The following is a 22,443-nucleotide window of genomic DNA, read 5'->3' as shown; positions in this document are numbered from 1 at the left end:
ATCACAACTGCAGTAACCCTGCCCTCTTTTTGTATCTGGTCACTCTAGTATAGCTCCTGCAGGTGTTGCATATGTGTGTGTGTGTGTGTGTGTGTGTGTGTGTGTGTGTGTGTATATATATATATATATATATATATATATATATATATATATATGAATATGATGTGGTGATGGCCACCCATTTGGATGGCTTTAAAAGGAGGCTGGATAAATTCCTGGAGGAGAAGGCTAACAATGGCTACTAGTCCTGATGGCTATATGCTATCTTCAGCGTCAGAGGCAGTAAGCTTGTGTGCACCAGTTGCTGGGGAACATGGTTGGGAGGGTGCTGTTGCACCCGTATCCTGCTTGTGGGTTTCCTGTGGGCAGCTGGTTGGCCACTGTGTGAACAGAGTGCTGGACTAGATGGACCCTTGGTCTGATCCAGCAGGGCCCTTCTGATGTTCTTGTGTGGAAATACAGTTCTCAGGCTGAAGAAGGTTACCCGTCACTGCCTTACAGGTTTTGATATCCTATAGGCCGGTCCTCTGGGCTGGCTGGAGTTCCTGGTGTGTGTGTGGGGGGGGGGGTAGGCCCCACTTGTAATCTTCTATTAGTAAAGTTGCAGTTCCTTCTCCAGGGTCTGGAAGGGTTTCTTCTGTCCCTATTTCACCGCCACGCATATTCTTTGATCACCAAGTACATTGCTGAGCATTTTTATATTTCATCACCTAAGCAGTTTTTGCTCGTTTTATGCTCAATTAGGTATTATATCTGCCTCTTTATTCCTCAGTAAACTGTATTTAAACATCTCTGCTGTGGCCTGGAAGAGCCTAGTTAAAGAGTCACAATTTGTTTTTAATTTTATCTATATCTATCTATCTATCTATCTATCTATCTATCTCACTTTGTCCCCATGGCAGCTCAACACACAATAATTAAAACGCTTCTATTGAAAGGCATTTAAACATCGTAAGTGTGACCCTCAAATCGCAATACCCACTGCAGTAGCTGACAGTGCTAGCTGGGATGTTCCTCGTTCAAATCTCGCCTCAGCGATGAAACGAGGGCCTTAAACAAGCCACTCTTTCTTGGCATCAGGCTCCCATTCACACCTAGGGTGGCCACGTGCAACGCCAAAAACAGAGGAGAATAAAGGCCAGAGATTTGCGTAAGAAGTTCTGGTGCGAATTTATAAAGAAGGAAATTGAGAAAGAATTACAATAATAGAAATAGAAATGCAATACGTCTCTACCTAGTAGGGAAGACTGCCACCAGGTGAGCTCTGTGCCTGCTCAGTCTTCTGTCCAGGTGTTAACAGTTGGATGGGCAACTAACTTCAAGGCCACTCTGCTCGCCGTTCTTATGGTTCTTTGACTTTCAACCAGACTTGGATCTCAGGAACCCCTTCAAATAGAGGACTGTCCTCTGTAAAATAGGACTCACATCCACCTGATACTCCTCCAATTTGCAACATAACAACAACAACCTTCCTACATACTATTTTGCATAATGCATTCTCTTCTGCAAGGAATGTGGAGGGGCAGGACAGGGCACCAATGGCCACCCCCTGACCTATTTAGCTACGCCTCTGGCTACTTAGATTTCACCAGGTCTCGCTCAAGCATCTCTTCGCAGCCATAAGGACTGGCAACTTGCTTTAAAAAACAAACCAACCTGAAATTATTAAGACGCTGACGGCTAAGTCAGAAAACCTGACTTCACAGCGCTACATTGACGCAGCTTGGCTGCCAAACCCCACGGTATCACTGCTGCAGGGTGGCGGTGAGTCATCCTCACTGGAGGAGGCAACGTGGGCTTTCCTGTGGCTATTGGGCTCGCCGGGTCCACCCCCTGCCCAGCTTCCGGTCACCAATCGGAGGTTGCCTCCCACCCGAGAATGCCCCCGCGCAACGCTGGAGCAAGGGCAGAGGACAGCAGAGCCACAGTGACCTCACTTCAGCAGCAAAAAGTCAGGGTAGGTCCCTGACTTTTCCAATGTATAGCTTTGCAGAGAAGCCCCAAGGTGGCTGCTGTATCGTACAACTGTCGCAGCGCCACTGCACAGCCACTGTGGGGCTTTTAAACCATGTAGACAGCCCCAGGACCGCATGATGGACATTTTCTGCATGGAATCATGGATTGCACACAATCCTGCCCCAATTCCCCAGTCCTTCTAAGTATCTAGGCTGCCTGCCTGTCTGCTTTCAACTGTTGGTCCTTACATGACCTAGGACAAAGCCACCTGCTGGAACGTCTTCCCCGATATCAGCCTGCCTGATCTGCTTCGGAGGGCCTCCTCAGGGCACCCCCATGAAGTAAAATAAGGCTGAGGGCAACAACAGAGAGGGCTAGTTAATAATAATAATAATAATAATAATAATAATAATAATAATAATAATAATATATTTATTACCCGCCTCTCCCTCTGGATCGAGGCAGGGAACAACAACAAACACAATACATAAAATTAGTTAAAAGAGTATATAAAACCAATCCATTATTAAAATAACAATCACAGCATCTTAAAATTCTTAGGTTTAAAATTCATCTGGGTAGGCCTGCCGGAAGATACTAGTCCTTACGGCTGTCTTAAACTCAGAGAGAGCTTTAAACTGACGAATCTCCTCCGGCAGGCCATTCCACAGTCTGGGGGCAGCAAAAGAAAAGGTCCTCTGGGTAACAGTTGTACCCTTAAGTAATTTTAGCCTACCCCACCCCACCCCACCGCCACTCTTTATACAGTAACTTGCATGACTTCAAAATGTGATTAAAAATGTGGTAAGCCAGCCTTTCTGCATTTGGGGTCCCTCTTGCTGTTGAGTGAGGCCTTGAACCTCTAAAGCCTTACACGACTTGGGACCACAATACCTGATGGAACGCCTCTCCCGACGTGAATATACCCAGTCACTACGTTCAACATCTAAGGTCCTCCTCCGGGTGCCTACTCCGAGAGAGGCTCGGAGTGTGGCAACGAGGGATAGGGCCTTTTCGGTGGTGGCCCCCAGACTGTGGAATGATCTCCCTGACGAGGCTCGCCTGGCACCAATGCTGCTATCTTTCCGGCGCCAGGTTAAGACTTTCCTTTTTGCCCAGGCATATGGCGGCACATCTTAATCACCCACATGTTTAGTTTTTTTAACGGTTTTTAATGCTTTATGTGTGTATGTTCTGTGTTTTAGCATTTTAAATTTTGTATACTCGTTTTTATCTCAATTTTAGAATTTCTGTAAACCATCCAGAGAGCCCTGGCTATGGGAGCAGTATATAAGTGCAATAAATAAATAAATAAAATAACTCCAAAGTCTTGCACCACGGGAGAGAGAAACTCTTCTTTGGGATGCTCATATGGCGGTTACATTGCCATTTCCCCAGATTTTTAACATCCAATGAGATTGCAGTACCTACTTTACTATTCCTTATTTATTTATTTAAAGTATTTTAATCCCGTTCTTCAACCAAAACGCTCCCAGAGTAGCTTACAAGAATCAGAATCCCTGCATTCAGGTTTATAATGTATAACAGAGGTGGACAGCATTCCTGACCGTTGGCCAAGCTTGCAGCCCATGGGTTATTGGAGGGTTGTTTCCTCCTCCAGTAATTCATGGCACCCAAGTTCGGATGTCACAACAAACCATGACCAGGCGTTGAACCTGGTCAATGAAACCAATCAGTGAGGGTGGGATGGGTGTGTTATCAGTCTTCAAGCGGATGGTGGAATGTTTGATCAAGCAAAGTTAAGGACCAATGGGCAGCTGAAGCTCTATCAGGGTTTGTTGGTTTATTTTCTCAGACTACATATGCTATCTCTGTGCTTTTACACAACTACGGTCATTTAAGGAACTCTCATAGGCCGTAGCTAGACCTAAGGTTTATCCCAGGATCATCCCGGGTTCGTCCCTGCCTGAGCGCTGGATGGCCTGTGTGGCACTTAGATGAACAGGTTTGACCCCAGGACATGTTAAGTATATGAAAAGAAATACTTGCTTAGTCATTAAAATTGTGTGTGTATGGCTATCTCAGGGTTAAACAGAGAAAGTCTATCTGTGGGCAATTACCTTGAGATAGAGGCTGTTCTGGGAACCTTGCCAATATTCTAAGTTAGCCTCATCACAGCTGTATGTAATGTAGATAAGAATTGTGTAGATCTGTATATAGTTTCTCACTTTGTAAAATGGAACTGATCACTGCTTACAGATCACTGCTCTCTGATCACTGCTCTCTGTGTATGCCTCAATGTGCTGATCTGAACTGATCTGAATTGAACTGCACAGAAGCCTGAAGGAAATAAACCAGCTCTGCTGTGTAAGACCTGCGTGATGTGTGTTTGTTTCTGAGCACAAACGGAGTTCCAGAAAGAGAAAAGTTCTGGCACAATAACCCAACAAAGGTTATGGGCCCAGTCTAGCCTAGACCAGCCTACGCCAGCCTAATCCAGGCAGAAGAACCAGAACTTGATGGGAATGGTGCAGTATCAGAACCAGGAGTCTGCTAAAACAGAAAACTGTTGATGAAGGAAGACATCAAGCTGAAGCCAGTGCTGCAAAGTGAGGAAAAATCTCAGTCGGCTGACTCTGAGGAGGACTCTGAGCAGGAGGACGGTGAGATACCAATTCCTAAAGCAGAGGGAATGGCAGGAGCTAATATGTCTGGTTTGCATCAATTGTTAGAAAAGCTGAATGACTCTAACTATGCATTATGGTCTTACAAAATGCAAATGTATCTGATTCAGGCTGAACTGTGGTATGTAGTCACAGAGGATCCACCAGATAGAGCAGATCCACAGAATGCTAAATGGTTTAAGGACGATGCAAAAGCAATGGCAGTTATTGCATTAGCTGTGGAAGACTCTCAAATTTCCTTCATTCAGTTTTTGAATACATCAAAAGAGTGCTGGAATGCGCTACAAGCTGTATATCAAAGAGAAACAGCGGGCAGTAAAATAATTCTAACCCGGAAGCTGTATGGAATGAAGCTGAAACCAGGGGAGTCTATGTCAAACCATTTGAAAAGCATGAGAGAAATCTTCAATCAACTCAGGGCACGAGGGATGGAGTTTACAACTATACACCAAGTCTATGTGATTTTGTCAAGTCTTGATTCATCGTACGACGCAGTTGTCACCATGATGGAAAGTCAAGAGGAGAAAAATTTAACCCTCGAGTATGTAGCTGGAAAACTACTGGAAACCTATGAAAGAAGACAAGCTTCAAAACAACAGAGCCTTAAACATCCTGTGGCTGAATTTCAACAAAGCCTTAAAACTTTTGACGTGGTGGCTGCATTAAAGGCAAGGAAATGCTTTAATTGTGGTTCCACGGAACATTTACGGCAGGATTGCAACAACAAGAAGAAAAAGCAGTCAACAGCAAAGTGGAGAGAAGAGAACAACATGAATGAAGCTGAATCAACAAAGAAGTGTCTTCTAGCAAGAGTCAAAGAGACAATGAATCCTTGGTTTTTGGACTCTGGGGCTTCAATAAGTATGGCAAAAGACAAACTTTCATTTGTAACCTTGGAAACTTCTACTTCAGAGCAAAAATGTGTTACCCTTGCAAATGGAACAAAAATCCAGATTTGTGGTGTGGGTAATGTATATTTTGATTGTCTGGGAGTTGAACTACAAAGTGTTTTATATGTACCAGAATTGGAAACAAACCTTCTAAGTGTGTTTCAGTTAACAGAAATGGGGTATGAGGTTTGTTTTACTGAAGAAAATTGTACTATAAAACAGGGAAACAAGGTGTGTGTGCAAGGAATAATGAAAGAATCTTTGTATGTGATTAATACTTGTACAGAAAATGAAGTTGTAGCCAGCAAAGTCACAACAAAAACAATAGCCAATTGCAAACCACACCAAGAGTGTATCCATTTAACTCATAAAAGGTTTGGTCACGCTAACTATAAAACAATTTCTAAGATTCCAGAATTGTGTGAAGGGGTGAAAATCAAACCATGTTCTAACTATGTAGAATGTAATGTATGCAGTGAAACCAAGTGTCATAAGTCAAACATTCCAAAACATAGTGAGAGAACAACAAAAAGAATTTTTGAATTAATTCATGCAGATCTTGCAGGTCCTTTTGAGACAAGTCAAGGAGGAAACAGATTTTTCTTGTCTATTGTTGATGATTACAGTAGATTTGGATTTGTGTATGTGTTAAAACAGAAGAGTGAAACTTTTGGAAAGTTTAAAGCCTTTGTTAAGTGGAGTAAAAATAGATTTAAAGAACCTATAGCTAATCTAAGAACGGACCGGGGAGGTGAATTTCTTAGCAACCAATTAAAAAAATTCCTCAGTGATGAGGGTATACAACATGACCTTACTGCTCCATATTCACCATTTCAAAATGGAGTTGCAGAAAGGAAAAACAGAACCTTGCAGAACATGTTAAGAGCTCTATTGAAAGAGTCAGGATTGTCTAATCTGTTCTGGGCAGAAGCTTTGTCCACCTCAAATTATTTGTTAAACAGGCTTTACCACTCTGTACATGAAAAAACTCCATATGAAATGTTTTACAAAAGAAAATCTAGAGTGTCACATATAAGGGTTTTTGGAAGTAAATGTTTTGCTCATATTCAGAAAGAAAACAGACCAGGAAAACTAGCTCAAAGAGGTTTGGAATGTAAACTGTTGGGATATGATACACAAACAAAAGGCTATCGTTTGTGGTCTCCATATCACAAAAGTGTAATTGTGAGCAGAGATGTAGTTTTTCATGAACAAATGCAGGAAACAAAACAGTATGTAAGTTTGCCTGTAGAACAGAAAGCTGTAGAAACAGAAGAAATTCCTGAACAATCTCAGCAAGAGAGGGAGGGGGAAGAAACTGTAAAGGAGGAAACTGTGCCTGTAACTATGCCAAAGCGACCAGAAAGGGAACGCAAAGCTCCAATTCGTTATTCAGATGAATACCAAAGCAAACAGGTTTCTCATAGAGCTTTACTAATAGCCTATGAACCTATTTCATTTGAGGAAATTCAGGAAATGGAACCTACAGAAGCTCAGGGCTGGCATGAAGCAATGTCAGAGGAAATCAGAGCAATGGAAAAAAATGAAACGTGGGAGCTAGTACCTTTACCTGAAGGTCATAAAGCCATTACCTGTAAATGAGTATTCAAAGTAAAACAAAATGAGAAAGGACAGGTGGAACGTTACAAGAAAACAAAATTGTGTAGCAACCTCTAGTGCAGAAGCAGAATATATCAGCCTATCTCTGGCTTGTAATGAGATTGAGTGGTGTAAACAATTATTTGCTGATCTAAGGTTGGAAATTGAGACACCAGTAACCATATTTGAGGATAATCAGGCATGTATTAGTATGGCTACATCTGAAAAGTGTAAACCAAGAACTAAACATGTGGATGTTCGTTATTCTCATGTGAAAGATATAATTCAGAAGGGCTGGATTAAGCTTGAATATTGTCCATCTGAAATGATGTTGGCTGATTTATTCACAAAACCAGTATCAATGGTAAAACACAAAGAGATGATTTTAAAGCTGGGTCTCAGATTGTAATACAATTTAAACAACATGCGCAAGAGGAGGACTGTTAAGTATATGAAAAGAAATACTTGCTTAGTCATTAAAATTGTGTGTGTATGGCTATCTCAGGGTTAAACAGAGAAAGTCTATCTGTGGGCAATTACCTTGAGATAGAGGCTGTTCTGGGAACCTTGCCAAGATTCTAAGTTAGCCTCATCACAGCTGTATGTAATGTAGATAAGAATTGTGTAGATCTGTATATAGTTTCTCACTTTGTAAAATGGAACTGATCACTGCTCTCTGATCACTGCTCTCTGATCACTGCTCTCTGTGTATGCCTCAATGTGCTGATCTGAACTGATCTGAATTGAACTGCACAGAAGCCTGAAGGAAATAAACCAGCTCTGCTGTGTAAGACCTGCGTGATGTGTGTTTGTTTCTGAGCACAAACAGAGTTCCAGAAAGAGAAAAGTTCTGGCACAATAACCCAACAGGACAATCCTGGGATAAACCTTAGGTCTAGCTATGGCCATAGAGAGGTGCTATTTGGCTTCTTTAGTAAGGGTTTAAGTGGCAATATTGATTTGATATTAAAGTTTTTGCAGAACGGACATACAACAATTTTTACACACATACAAATCAGGAAAATGAATTACAAATGATATTACCTAGAGCAGGGGTCCCCAACTCCCAGGCCATGGACCGGTCCTGGTCCGTGGCCTGTTAGGAAACGGGCCGCACAGGTGAGCTGCTTTCACCCCCACCCCAGCGTACCGGGCACGGGGCGCCATCTCGCCTGCCCAGCCGAAGCGAAGCCAGGATGCTGGGGTGGGGTGGGGTGGGGTGGAGTGCTTCAGAACGGCGCGCCCAGCCGGAAGCCGCTCTGGGAGAGCGACTTCTGGGCGCACCATTCCGAAGCCCCCACCCAGCTGAAGCGAAGCCAGGACGCTGGAGTGGGGGGGGCAGGGGGGGCTTCCCAAAACCATCCCCTCAACAACAACACCCCGGTCCGTTAAAAAATTGTCTTCCACGAAACCAGTCCCTGGTGCCAAAAAGGTTGGGGACCGCTGACCTAGAGAAGTCTGGCAGTGGTGTGGAGAATGTGAATAAGGAGACCTTTTTCTCCCTCTCTCATAATACAAGAACCCAAAGGGGTCATCTCTAAAAGCTGATTGGTGGGAGGTTCAGGACAGATACAAAGAAGGACTTCTTCACACTGTGCAGGGTTAAACTGCGGAATTCACTACCACAAGACGTGGCGATGGCCACCAATTTGGATGGCTTTTAAAGGGGGTTGGATAAATGCCTGGAGGAGAAGACTATCCATGGCTAATAGTCCTGATAGCTGTGTGCACCAGTTGCTGGGGAGCATGGGCGGGAGGGTGGTGTTGCTCCATGTCCTGCTTGTGGGTCTCTGGTTGACAGCTGGTTGGCCGCTGTGTGAACAGAGTGCTGGACTAGATGGACCCTCGGTCCTGTCCAGCATCAGGGCTCTTCTTAAGTTCTTATGTTCTTAATGGATTGTTTGAAATGTAGGAAAGGACTTAATTGCAATGGATCAAAAGTGAAAATTTCTTTATAATTTTGCACTAACAGTGTCTAATATTATATAAGATGAAGCGGATATATAAATTGGCTTATGACCGTTGCTGGAGATGTGGAAAGCAAGATGCCGATTACATGCATATTTTTTGGCAATGTGTGTGAATTATTTTAGGCTTTGATCTTGTATTATATTGAGTTTATAGCAGGCTATAATACGCTAATATACCCATTAAGGGTGCTTTTGAGTTATTAAAAGTATTGCATAGAAATGTTTGATTTGGAGATTATTATCATGGCAGCTAAAATTTCTACTAAATGAAGAGTGTCATCTCTCCATTATCTCACTGTGGGTTTTTTTGGATGTCAGATGTTGCTATTATGATGAAACTAGCCCATGATAACATGAAGCAGGGTTGGGGGACATGTGGTCTTCCAGATGTTGTTGGGCTGCAACTCCCATCAGCATAACCAATGGTGAAGGATAATGGGAATTGTAGTCCAACAGCATTTGGAAGGCCATACATTCTCCATCCCTGATGTCAACACAAAAGAATCAAAAGTATTAAAAGAGATTTATTGAGAAATGGGAGTGTTCATCACACTCTGGAAAGATTCATTTCAGGATGGCATTCAACCATATTGTTTATATACACCAGTTTGGATCTACATGTCAGAAAAATGATTGTTTATTTAGTATTGTTATCTTTATTGTTTTAAATCATCTTTAAAAAAAACCCACAGCTCTAGCTCTGGGTTCCTGCATCAAGTGAGGGTTTGTACCAGACTGCCTACAAGGCGTCCTGCAGTTCTACGGTTCAGTGATTCTGTTGTCAAATCTTAGATATGCTGATAGATTTTTGTGCACGTCTGTTATTAAGCCTTTTTTCTTCATGGCCCTGCAATTAAGTTGGCTGCAGTCTTTCAAACCAGAAGCAGCTGAGGGGTTCTGCCGCGTGGAGATGAAGAGATCTCTCGCACAAGGGACCTGCAGCCGCTGCCAAGGCCAGGGAAATTGCACCGGCAGGTGTTGCAGACAGAGAGGAGGTCCGGGACATGCAGCCCCACGGCCCTTCCCCACCTCACCAGAGGTTTCACTTCTGCTCACAAAGGAAGTCAGGATGCTTCCAGGCGAAGCTTTTATTGTGCAGTCGCCCTGCCTCAAGCATGGAACTCGGTGAGGCGGGTTGGATGCAGAAGGCAGGTGTTGCCATCTTCCCCTCGTAACCCTCCCGTGTTTTCCTACCACTAATTCCGTCTTTTTCCTTAGCACAAAAAATCCCGCTAGGAAGAGAAGGACAAAATAGCTGTGCAGTGCCTTTGGATCGAGAATGCTGGGATCCACCCATCTGGAAGACCCCAGGGAGGCCAGATGTCATGTTACCCTGAATGTGTAGCGTGCAGCTATGTCCACTGTTTTTCTTGCATTGATTTCATGCAAGGGTTGCAATTGTTATTGGAACTACAGAACATGGGTAGGGGAGTTTATTGCTCCACTCTCCCAGTGATGACTGAGGCAAATATCTCACACACACACACACACACACACACACACCCCTCTGGAGCTGTTTTGGACTTCAATTCCCAGCATTCCTGACCATTGACCATGCTGGCAGCCCATGGGTTATTGGAGGGTTGTTTCCTCCTCCAGTAAACCATGGCACCCACATTTGGATGTCACGACAGGCCACGCCCAGGCAGTGAACCTGGTCAATGGAACTAATTAATGAGGGGGGTGCGTTGTTATCCCTCCCTGGAGGTCTTCAAGCAGATGGTGGAATGTTTGATCAAGCCCTGTAGAAATTAGTGGGAGCCGTGGAAGTGTACAATATGGTCTTGGGTTCTCTCGCTCTCTCTCCTTCCATGAGCCGCTCAGGGGAGCGTCCGTGGTTGGGACCCTGGCCTAGAAGAAGTAGGGCTGAGTGTTAGGGTATGTTCAGACGAAGGGTTACACCCGTCAGAAGGCATTGTGCAGCTTTTCCGTCTTTTCTTCTCTGACGGATTTTCCGCTTCAAGAAAAATGATGGAAGAAGTGGTGGGGAAACGGGGGTTACGCGACGTCATCTGGAAATCCGCCCCCACAAAATTCCATGAATGAGCCGGGGCAAGGGGGCAATGAAAACCTCCCTGTCGGGAAGCACCCCAAGTTGCTTCCAGCCAGAAGCGTCATGGCCGCCCTCGTCGCTCCTTCTTCCCAGTGCTGGCTGGGTTGGCCACCAAGGGGTTCCGCCCTAAGAGGAGAAGGGTCAAGAAGAGGTTGGTCCTGGAAGACCGATGGGAGGACACGGCCATCTCCTCTCCCTCCCTGAGGGGTGCTGCTCGGGTTGTGCCACTCGGGGACGCCTGGCTGAAAGAAAAGGGGTCGCGAAATCCACAACAGGGGAGCCCTGCCTGATTGATCCCTCTTTCTTACTCTCCTCCAGGCCTGCTACCTCTGCTACAGCCTCCTGACATTGGCCAACGTGGTTGTGGGAACCGAGGCCGTGCCTTCGAGGGAGCAGGTGAGTCGGGACCTGGGGGTGGGAGAGTAGGAAGCTCTGCTTGATCCCCGGGAGGCTGTGCTCAGGCCAAGCCAAGAAGAAGGACAATGAGTAATTGCGCCGTGCATGACATTTAGCCCGGTGGAGGAGAAAGCTGGCGACCGCCCAGCTTTGTGGGCAGCGTAAATTACAGCTCCGCAGCTCCACTAAAGCCAACCCGCTCATACGACACAGAGAGGCGAAAAGTGCTTGCTCAGAGCAGCTGTGGGGCCAGGAATGGTGCAAAGCCCAGCTGAGTTGCAGAGGCCCCGTTTGCAATTAGCAACGGGATGTAAAGGCCCCCACTGCTTAATGCTAACCTGTCAGCCCCTTGGGAAGGGGGTGCTGGAGAGCCGAAAAGTGCACTCCCCCACTTTTCCTCTCAAGAGGGAGTCTGAACAGAAGCGAAAGGAAAGGAGAAACTTTGAGCCAAGAACGCAAAACACACAAATGTGTCTTAAAGCTCCCCCATTAAGACACCTTTGCGTGTCACGTGCCGCTCAACTTCGCGTGTCCCCCTCGCTCTCCCTTCCTTTCCTCTTGCTTCTGCTCCGACTCCCTTTTGAGGAGACCCTGCGTCGAGCGTAAGCAAAACAGACTATGCGTACAGAATCAAATCAGTTTTTTATATATAATATTTTTATTTTCCAATAGTTAAAGATACTCCTACAATAAAAGAAAACAACATAATACATAAATGTTGGATAACCTTAATAACATATATTCTAGCGTAATCTGTTAACATAATCATACTTAACATAAAAGTGCGCCCCCCACCACGGGATCTTATTCCTCTTTCCAAAATCTCATTGTTTCTTCTGGAGGTGGTTTCCCACTCCCCTTAGGTAAAACAAATTCTAGGAACTGTTTCCATATTCCCTCAGAATCATTCGTTTTTGTTATTCCTCGTCTCACTTTTATATTACATGTTAATTTATCATTAATAGCAATATCCCATATCTCTTTATACCAATCTTCTGTAAGGTAATCCCCTTGAACCTTCCAGTTCCTAGATATCATTAACCTTGCTGCTGTTAGCAAATTCGTTATCAATTCTTTTGTCTCTTTATTACAATTTAGTTCTCCATATAATAACAATGCCACTATAGGTGTCTCTCCAATCTCCATTCCTAAAATTTCTTTTATCTCATTAAACACCATTTCCCACAATTTTTGTACAAATTCGCATTCCCACCACATATGTAAATACGTTCCTCTTTTTTTTTTTGACAACCTCTCCAACAATTTGCTGAGTTCAGCTTATTTATTTTATTTAATCTCACCGGGGTTAGGTACCACCTCCATATAATCTTATAATAATTTTCTTTTATCCTCACAGACATATTTCTCAACACTCTTTGTTTCCATATTCCTTCTCAGCTCTGTTGCCCTATTTGTTCCTCCGTTTCCCAGACCACCTTACCCAAGCTTTCTGTCTCCCCCTTCCCAACTAATATTCTATATATTTCACTCGTTAACCCTTTTATTGATTTATTTTCCCCTTTCTCGATTTCTTTTTTTAAGATCAGCTCCTCACAGAATCAAATCGTAACGCTTTCTGTGTACCGTACCATTTCAGGTTGCAGGTCAGGCGCAGGTTGCATATTTGAAATAATAAACGAAACCAAATAAATGCAAATCTTTCCTGCACGTAGACATTTCACATTTCATGGAGAACCTTTCCTGCACATGGAAACCTTCAAATATTAGGGAGCAGGTCCGGAGGAAGAGCGGCTGGTGAATTTAAAGTTGCCATGAAAAAGGAGAAAAACTGTTCCTCAAGTGCTCGGGAACAGGGGACTTCTGAAATCTCTTCTCTTGAAGGTTGGGTCATGCCGGCTCAGAGATGCAGTCCAGCACATCTAGAGGGGGGAGGCTGGTGTATGTAGTGAGCATCAGAACATTAGAAGAGCCCTGCTGGATCAGAGCAAGGCTCCATCTAGCCCAGCACTCTGTTCACACAGTGGCCAACCAGCCGTCGACCAGGAACCAACAAAGCAGGACATGGTGCAACAGCACCCTCCCACCCATGTTCCCCAGCAACTGGTGTCTATAGGCTTATTGCCTCCAATACTGGAGGTTGCACTTAGCCATCTGGACTAGTAGCCCTGAAGAGGAAAGGGACTGGGCTCAGTGAGCGATGGACTCCTTTACGTAGGAGCTTTTGCATTAGCTGTTCTCCTGGGATCACATTGCCAGAGAATCTGGGCCACGCTTCTGCCAAACCATGGCATTCCAGTGTTCTCCCCGCTGTCCTCCCATCTTTTTGAAGGCTTGTTGTTTTGGCAATATTGGCAGCTTCCAGTGCAATTGTGGCGCCAGCAATGCCCCTGGGAGAGAGGGGGCTGTGATGCCGCTGGCAATGAAATGCCCTCCCGCATTGCTTGCCCTGCATTTCTTTGGCATCACCAACATTTGTCCTGCATCCAAGGAGCCCTTTCAAAAAAATTAAAATAAAGATTCTACAGATCAGCTGTCTGGGAATGGATTCAGCCCCCCTCCCTTTCCCCACATTTTATTGATTGATTGATTGATTGATTGATTGCATTTCTATACCGCCCAATAGCCAAAGCTTTTGGTCCCCCTCTTGTTCGGCACTGCTTAGACCTCATCTTGAGTATTGCGTCCAGTTCTGGGAACCACCCTTCAAGAAGGATGCAGACAGGCTGGAGGGGGTTCAGAGGAGGGCAACCAGGATGATCAGGGGTCTAGATACAAAGCCCTATGAAGAGAGACTGAAAGAACTGGGCATGTTTAGCCTGGAGAAGAGAAGATTGAGGGGAGACATGATAGCACTCTTCAAGTACTGGAAAGGCTGTCACACAGAGGAGGGCCAGGATCTCTTGTCGATCTTCCCAGAGTGCAGGACACGGAATAACGGGCTCTAGGAAGGTCATGGGCTCTCCCACCCTAGAGGCCTTCAAGAGGCAGCTGGGCAGCCATCTGTCAGGGATGCTTTGAGGTGGATTCTTGCACTGAGCAGGGGGTTGGACTCGATGGCCTTACAGGCCCCTTCCAACTCGACTTTTTCTCCATCATCTCCAGAGCAATGACCTTCCTTGGATCTATGGGATGGACCCACCAATACTGCCTCTCAGGAGGTCAGCCCGGGTCCCGTCATTCCTGAGTGAGGTTGATGCTTCTCTGATTCACCTATACCTCTCAGTTGCAGTGTTGGCTGCCTAACGGAATGTCTTTACTCCTCTCTCAGGAGGATAGTACTGCCCCTATATTTAAGAGAGAGGGGCTTAAACTTTCAAGGCCCTTCACATTGCACACTACAGTCCTTGCTCCTCTCTACTCGGCACTAGTGAGACCACACCTGGGGCGGATCCGCACGTCAGCCCCAGAGCGCATTTATGCGACTCTAGGGCACCCCAGAAACGATAGTCTGTACTTGCCTGTAAAAAGAAACTAGGAAGAGACGGAGACGACGACACCCAGCTCTCCCTGGCCGGCTCGGAGAGCTCTTTTTGAAGAAGGCGGGAGTAGAGAGCTTCTTCCGCTGTCCACCCAACCTTCTTCCGCCGAGCTCTCCGTCCCGGTCGAGGAGCCGGCAGGGGAGAGCTCGGCGGCGGCGGCGGCGGCGTCTCCTTCTCTTCCTAGTTTCTTTTTACAGGCAAGTACAGACTATTGTTTCTGGGGTGCCCTAGAGTCGCATAAATGCGCTCTGGGGCCGACGTGTGGATCCGCCCCTGGAGTATTGTGCACGATTCTGGGCACCACATTCCAGAAGGACCCGGACAGGTTAGAACAGGTTCGGAGGAGGGCAACAAAGAGGATGCAGGGACCTGAGGACAGGCAGAAGGATGTTCAGTCTGGAGAAAAGAAGACCGAGGGGAGACATGTCAGCAGTGTTCAGGTGCATAAAAGTTTGCCGCAGGGAGGAGGGTCAAGAACTATTTTCCAGGGTCACAGAAATTAGGACCCGAAATCATGGGTATAAGTTACAGCTACCTCGATTCTGATTAAACATAAGGAAAAACTTCCTGACGGTAAGATCTGTACAACAGTGGAACAGTCGACCTACGGAGGCTGTGGGTTCTCCATCTCTGGAGGTTTTGAAGAGAGCACCTCTCGTGGATGGTTTAACTGGTTTTCCTGCACGTTGCAGAGGGTTGGACTAGATGATCCTTGTGGTCCCTTCCAACTCCACCATTCTGATTCTGTGATAGCAGGACGATGTCTGCAAAACCAGCCAACAGATGTCCGTTCGCAGGATTTAGCCTCACTTCTCTTTTTCCCAAGTTTCTGGAACCTTCGTTTAGATTTTGTTCATGGTTGGTCATGTGGACTGTTTATTTCTGCAGGGCTTGCTGCATTCCCTGCCCTTCCTTTTGGTTTGATTTTGTGGTTTTATTAGAATATAAGCCTTTGTGGCAGGGATTTGTTGTTTTATTCCGTGCAGTGCCGTGTGCACTGATGGCACTGTATTGATGATGGCGGTGGTGGTGGTGATGCAGGATTTCGCCTTCCCTGGCTCCAGGATTCCATTTACTTCTGCTTCACGCAGTGAAAGCCACCCGCCGCCCCCTCACCACCTCTCTTTCCGCCTGCCCCTTCCCTGGGCTCTTTCCCCGCAGGGACACCTCCGGCACCTCTGCATCCAGCTGCAGCAGCACATCAGCACCAGCGTCCGAGAGCACCCCTGCTTCATGTACCGCACCGAGCTCAAGGACCTGGCTGCCCAGATTTACATCAAGTGGCAGGAGCTGCTGTCTCGGGGCTGGCTCAACCTATCGCCCTGGCAGGTAAGTTCCGCGTGAGGAGAGACCCCGATGTGCCACCGCGGGGATGAGCGAGCCCAAAAAGGCAGCTGCTGCACCCACACTTAAGAGTTCCCGACACGTTTCCAGGACCTTCCCTTTATGAAAGGCAATTTGATTTCTTCCAAAGTTCCAAATAACGCATACAACACCCAGCTCCCGATTCTCTTGTGGAAGATCAGTTTTGGGGGACGGAGGTGTTAATGAGCGAGCAAGCCCTCCCCACCTATTGAAGTAAACGCGCGTGCAGAGCGAGGTCACAGCCTTGAGGGTGCATTCCTGTGAAGAAGGCGTGGATGAACCTCCAGGCGTGCAAACTGCATCTACACAGGTAACCCCGCGCAGAGGTTTCCCATCGCCCAGATGGAGCCGACTCTCACATCTTCTGTGTTTATTTATTTCCAATATTTATATACCGCTCCCCATTGAAAATTTTGGAGCGGTGTACAAGAGAAAATAAAATAAAAACAGAATAAAACCCTTTAAAGTAGATTTTAAACGAAGCAATACGTACAGTGAACCGTGGCTGGTCGTTAAGGAAAGGCTTCCTGGAATAATGACGTTTTCAGGAGGCGCTGAAAGGAATACGAAATTGCCATCTGCCTGACCTCCAGAGGCAGGGAGTTCCACAGGAGGGGGGCCACCACACTGAAGGCTCTTCCCCTGGTGGGCTCCAGTTGGAGGATGGATCTATGTGGAACCACCAGGAGCAGGCCCTCGGATGACCTCAGGGACTGGGCAGGTTGGTAGGGGAGAAGTCGCTCTCTCAGGTATCCTGGTCCCAAGTTGTTTAGGGCTTTGTACACCAGTACAAGAACCTTCAACCTGGCCCGGTAGCGAATAGGCAGCCAGTGCAGTTCCCTCAGCAGAGGAGTTACGTGCTGGAAAGGGGCAGCTCCAGACAACAGCCGAGCTGCAGCATTCTGCACTAGCTCCAGCTTCCGGAGCAGCTTCAAGGGCAGCCCCACATAGAGCACGTTGCAGTAATCCAGCCTTGAGGTTACCAATGCCTGTACCACCGTGGCCATTCTTCCGCTGAATGAGCTTTCAGACTGGGGGTGGGCCCAGCTACCAGAGAGCGGAGCATTCTCGCTCTCCCCGGACATCCCTTCAATGTAATGCAGGAGAGGGAGGTGGGGGTGCAAGTGTGAGGGGCCGTTTAAATATCCTGCCTCGGGCAACACAGTATTTTGAGCCAGCCCAGGAATGAGTGAGGCCTTGGCAGCTGCACCTCTGTTTCCAGCTGTCTGTGGCGAATCACACATCACCCACCCAGCCCTGCTTGTGCCAGGAAGCCCACAGCTAGCAGAAGGCAGGACGAGGGAGAAATGGGTCAGGCCTGCTAGAGCTGGGTCCGAATCAGTGCCTTTGCTGTGGCCCAAAATGTCCCTGCACTGGCCCTGGACAGCAGCGGAAACTGACCAGGAACTAGAACTAAAAGAAACCTCTCTGGAGCGCCGGTGTCCTGGACAGGACGAGACAATCATACCTTTCCCTTTGCTTGCAGGGGCTGTAGGGCCAAGCCATGGCAGCACCGTTTGCCTGGGAGCTGCACGCCAGGCTGGGAAGACGCCCCCTCCCTGTGTCTTGCCGAGACGTTGAGGGCAAGGTTTCAGACTTCAGGGCAGGGGACAAAGGAAAGAGATTTCAACGGTGGGGCTGGGCACGATCCCGCTTTCAAAGGCAGCTCGCTGTTGGATGAGTTCTGTTGCAAAACGCCGGTTTATGTTCTGAGCAGTCCTTGGGGCTCCTTGTTAAAGATTCGCCAGAACTGAAGCACCGTTAACAGTGCTCAGAGAATCACACTTTGTAACAATTAAAAATAAACACCAAAGGGATTTGTGCCTTTGGCCTGCACACCTCTTACATGACCCAATTTTGTTGATTATGAGCGTCACCTGACAGGGCGGGTGTGTGTGTGTGTGTTCACATTTCCCTACCGCCCCTATGGCCTCCTGCTGCTGTCCCCCAATAGCAACGGTCTCTTTACACGGGGAGGAAGCAGCAACGGCCACGTGGCCCGTCCAGGGGGTGTTTTTATTGCGCTGCTTTTCCTGCACACAGCAGGAAATGGCGGCAAGTTTTGGTTTTAAACAATAAGTCGGATTTCCTGGGTCTTTTCTTGCAACGGAAAAGCAAGTGGAAGGAGCGAGAGGCGGGAGGAGGGAATGACCGCTGCTCCAATTCTTCCCAGAATGTGGCGCCCTGGGGCTGTGAGGGGGTTAGTAGAGGAAGTGACCCTGCTTCTGCTGCAGTGCAATAAACGAAAAGAACCAGGTAGGCAAAGAACCTCATCTTGCGCTCACTGCAGGGGTCAACTCAGATGCACACCTGAAAGGACCTCATTGGGCTTAAGCTTCTTTTCCCCACCCCACCCCCCAAAAGGGGGGGGGGCTTTTGAACAGCCTTACCAGCCAGAAAGCTCCATCAAAGTCCCAGGACCAGTCCTGGTCGCGCCACAATGCAAGCTTCCGTGTCCCCCTGCTCCATCCAGACAGCTACAGAGGGATGTCAGTTCCTGCCACCCCCACTCCACTGTTTGATTTACAAGTCTGGTGATGCTAACTTCCTTTTATGCAAACCTGATGGAAAACAGAAACGCATTACTCTCTACCTCCATTACTCAAGAACTGACTCACCCCAGAAGCTTACGCCGACTGGATCCGTTCCTGCAAGGATGGCCTGAAGTCAGAGGAAGGCCTAGAAAGGCGTGGGAGGTGGGGTGGGGGTGGGGGTGGAGAAAGGAAATGATGCCCATTAGTAAGGCTCAAATTCAAGGGGGCTCAGAGCTATTAGTGCCGAGTTAATGAGGAACCGGGAGTTTAATGAGTTCTTTTTGCTTCCTGATCCGGTGGCTCCGCTCTTTTAATCCGATCAGTAAGGGCTAGGCGGAGTTGGATGCAGCAGCGACTCGAGAGATGTTGCATGGGGTGGTGTTGGGGTGGCGCATCGGACACTTCCGTACTTTTCAGCATGAGTGAACAGACACACCAGGTGGGAAAGGGGTTAAAATAATCCTTTTAATAGTGCCACTGTTGTTGTTGTTGTTATTTACAATATTTATAAACCACTCAATTATCTAACACAGATTCCAGAGCGGTGAACATAGGCATAAACAGTAAAAGAAAGAAGATTTAAAAAGCAAATTAAAATTGCTCAATTTAAAAACAAAGGAACCAGTGAAACAGTGGCTGGTCAGTGGAGGAAGGCTTCTCGACACAGAGTTGTTTTCAGGAGGCGCCGGAAGCAGCCTAGTGTTGGTGCCTACTTGACCTCCAGGGGCAGGGAGTTCCACAGAGAAGGGGCCACCACACTAAAGGCTCTTCTCCTGGTGGATTCCAATCGGGCCACAGGTCCACGTGGAACCACCGGGAGCACGCCCTCCGACGACCTCAGTGAATCGGGTAGGATGGTAAAGGAGAAGGCTCTCTCTCAGGTGTCCTAGTTCTCAGCCGCAGTTTTTTGTAAGAAAAAGAATGCTTAAAATCTGAATTTTGATTATTCTTTCATAGTTCCGGCTCATTTTATCAGTCCTTTGCAGGAGAACTTTGTGGTGGATTACTCCTCACATTCAGCTGGAGGTAGCACTGACAGTCTCTGTCTGGAACAGGGGTGGGGAACCTCTTTACTCCTGAGGGCCGAATCTGCATTTTGAAGCTTTTGGGGGCCGCATTGCAGTGATGAGAGGGGCTGAAGGCAAAGGGGTGGAGCCAACAAGACCAAAAAAAAAAAAAAAAGTATCTAGGATATTGTAGCTTCAAAATCTTACAGTCAGTGACTAACCCTTGAAGGAAAAGAAAGGAACCTCTTGTGCAAGCACTGAGTCATTACTGACTCTTGGAGGGACGCCAGCTTTCGCTGACGTTTTTTTGGCAGGCCTTATAGTGGGGTGGTTTGCCGTTGCCTTCCCCGGCCGTTATTACCTTTTCCCCAGTTAACTGGGTACTCATTTTACCGACCTCGGGAGGATGGAAGGCTGAGTCGACCCGAGCCGGCTGCCTGAAACCAGCTTCCGCTGGGATCGAACTCAGGCCGTGGGGAGAGTTTCAGCTGCAGAAACTGCTGCTTTACTGCTGTGCACCACACGAGGCTCTGACTAACCCTTAGAAGAGGTATTTCAATGTTTTAGAAAGATGCACAAAAGCTGTGAAACCCCCAAGCGATTGGTGGTCAAGGGTGAAGACCGCATGGCCAGGGGAAGGGGCCATGGCCGTATGCGGAACCCTGTAGGGCCAGATTAGGATCCCAGGAGCCCCTGACTTGACCCCCCCCCCTTGAGGTTTCCAACCACTGGTCTGGAAGCACACGATGAACCTAGTCACCAATTAACATGGGAGGTCTCCTGAGTTAGGGTGACCATATGAAAAGGACAGGGCTCCTGTATCTTTAACAGTTTTATTAAAAAGGAAATTTCAGCAGGTGTCATTTGTATATATGGGGAACCTGGTGAAATTCCCTCTTCATCACAGCAGTTAAAGCTGCCCTCTTTTAAATCTGGTCACTCTAGTATAGCTCCTGCAGCTTTAACTGTTGTGAGGAAGAGGGAATTTCACCAGGTTCTCCATATATACAAATGACACCTGCTGAAATTCCCATTTCTATGCAACTGTTAAAGATACAGGAGCCCTGTCCTCCTTTTCATAGGGTCACCCTACCTAAGGGAGTGTTGTTGAAATCAATGGAGGCTTGTGGCTCCGATATCAGTGGGGCGGAGAATCCGCTCCAGGTTTCAGCCAGAACATCGGAGCCACCAGCCTCCACTGGTTGAACTGAACAGAAGGTGTGGGAAATGCTCCACTCATGGTGGATGGTGCTCCTTCTTTAGGATGCTGCCTCATCCCAACTCAACCACTGGCCCATCTAGCTCATTGCTGCCTGCACGGACTGGCAGCAGCTGTCCAGGGATCCAGGCCGAGCTCTTTCTCAGTCCTACCTACATGTGAAATGCGCTTTCCCAGCCGGTCCCAGAGCGTTTCACGAATACAACGGGAAGAGCTCTTCCTCTGAGCAGCTTGCCCCTCGGCCAGGAAACCCCAAAGCAGCCAAGGTGATCCGCCGATCCTCGCGGTACCGCAACATCCCAGCCTCTGAGCGCCACAGTTCCCCAAGCGCCTGCCCTTCCATGGTACTGTCAGGGTCCGGCCCTGAGCCACACGTTTAAACAGCCTCAGCCTTTGGGGCTGGTTTGTCAGAAGGCAGCGCTGCATTTCCAAAAGGAGGAGCATGGGCCTCTGTACATGCAGGCTGCAGGTGCTCACTGGTGAGAAGTCACTTTGTGCATGCTCAGGAATACTCTGCTCTAATCCCAGACTGTGAAATGGTCTGCCGGAGGAGACTCGTCAACTTAACAGTCTTTTAGCATTTAAGAGAGCTATGAAGACCTGTTCTGTTCTGTTCTGGCAGGCCTATCCAGTGCAATTTTAGGAAGTTTTTAGGATGTTTTAATAATGTATACTATGCTTTTAATTCAGTTTTATGTATTTTATACTTATTGTTCCTCGCCTCGATCCAAACGGAGAGGCAGGTAAGAAATTAATTCATTATTATGATTATTAATAATAATAATAATCAAATATGGCTTCATGCTTATGTTTTCAGAGCAAGGCTACAGACATACATGGGAGCGGCATTGCTGAATGGGCCTGGTTGAAGGGGGAGGGGGAGGTGCAGGCCAAGATCCACCCATGGCCGCTTCCTTATGCAGCTGCCTGCCCCCACGCCCACGCCCACCCCCAGAGTCTCAGGTCTGCTGCAAGATGTGCTCCTAAGAGCTGTCTGTATGCCTTTCTTCCCTCTTAGGGCCAGAATGAAAGCATCTGACAGGACCCATCCCAGGAAGCCCAGACTTTGCCAGAGGGAACAGCAGCAAGGAGCTCAGCGAAAGGAGCCCAGCAAAGCAGTAGAGTTCGGGGGGGGGGGGGATTGGGAGGTCAGGGCCTGTTCGGTTGCGCTCCCCCGCCCTGTTTTTCCACCCTCCTTCCAATTAAGCAGAAGCATTTTAACTTCGGGTTCCTAACCTTTTGGTTTTTTAAAGGCGCAAAGTTCTTGCAAGGGCTCAGCCCGCAACGTCTGCTATTTATTTAGACAACCCTGTGCCTTTAAGAAGCCTGCTTTCAAAGCAAACACTCAGGGAAGGAATATCCACCCCTC

The 22,443-nt window shown here is 47.3% G+C and overlaps 1 protein-coding gene across 1 annotated transcript in view; it reads left to right on the top strand.

The window, feature by feature from the left end:
* Nucleotides 1-22,154, top strand: part of FAM178B (family with sequence similarity 178 member B) — a 123,668-nt gene extending 101,514 nt beyond the window's left edge. The window contains exons 4-6 of the mRNA XM_063139469.1: nucleotides 11,432-11,509; nucleotides 16,111-16,278; nucleotides 22,093-22,154. Coding sequence (XP_062995539.1) covers nucleotides 11,432-11,509; nucleotides 16,111-16,278; nucleotides 22,093-22,113 — 267 coding nt within the window. The 3' untranslated portion in view covers nucleotides 22,114-22,154. The remainder of the gene's footprint in view (nucleotides 1-11,431; nucleotides 11,510-16,110; nucleotides 16,279-22,092) is intronic.
* The last annotated feature ends 289 nt before the right edge of the window (nucleotides 22,155-22,443 follow it).

The sequence above is a fragment of the Elgaria multicarinata genome, chromosome 12 (genome assembly GCF_023053635.1).
Source record: "Elgaria multicarinata webbii isolate HBS135686 ecotype San Diego chromosome 12, rElgMul1.1.pri, whole genome shotgun sequence".
NCBI classification, from domain to species: domain Eukaryota; kingdom Metazoa; phylum Chordata; class Lepidosauria; order Squamata; family Anguidae; genus Elgaria; species Elgaria multicarinata.
Note: the sequence above shows the minus strand (reverse complement) of the source record. Positions and strands in the feature narration are given on the sequence as shown.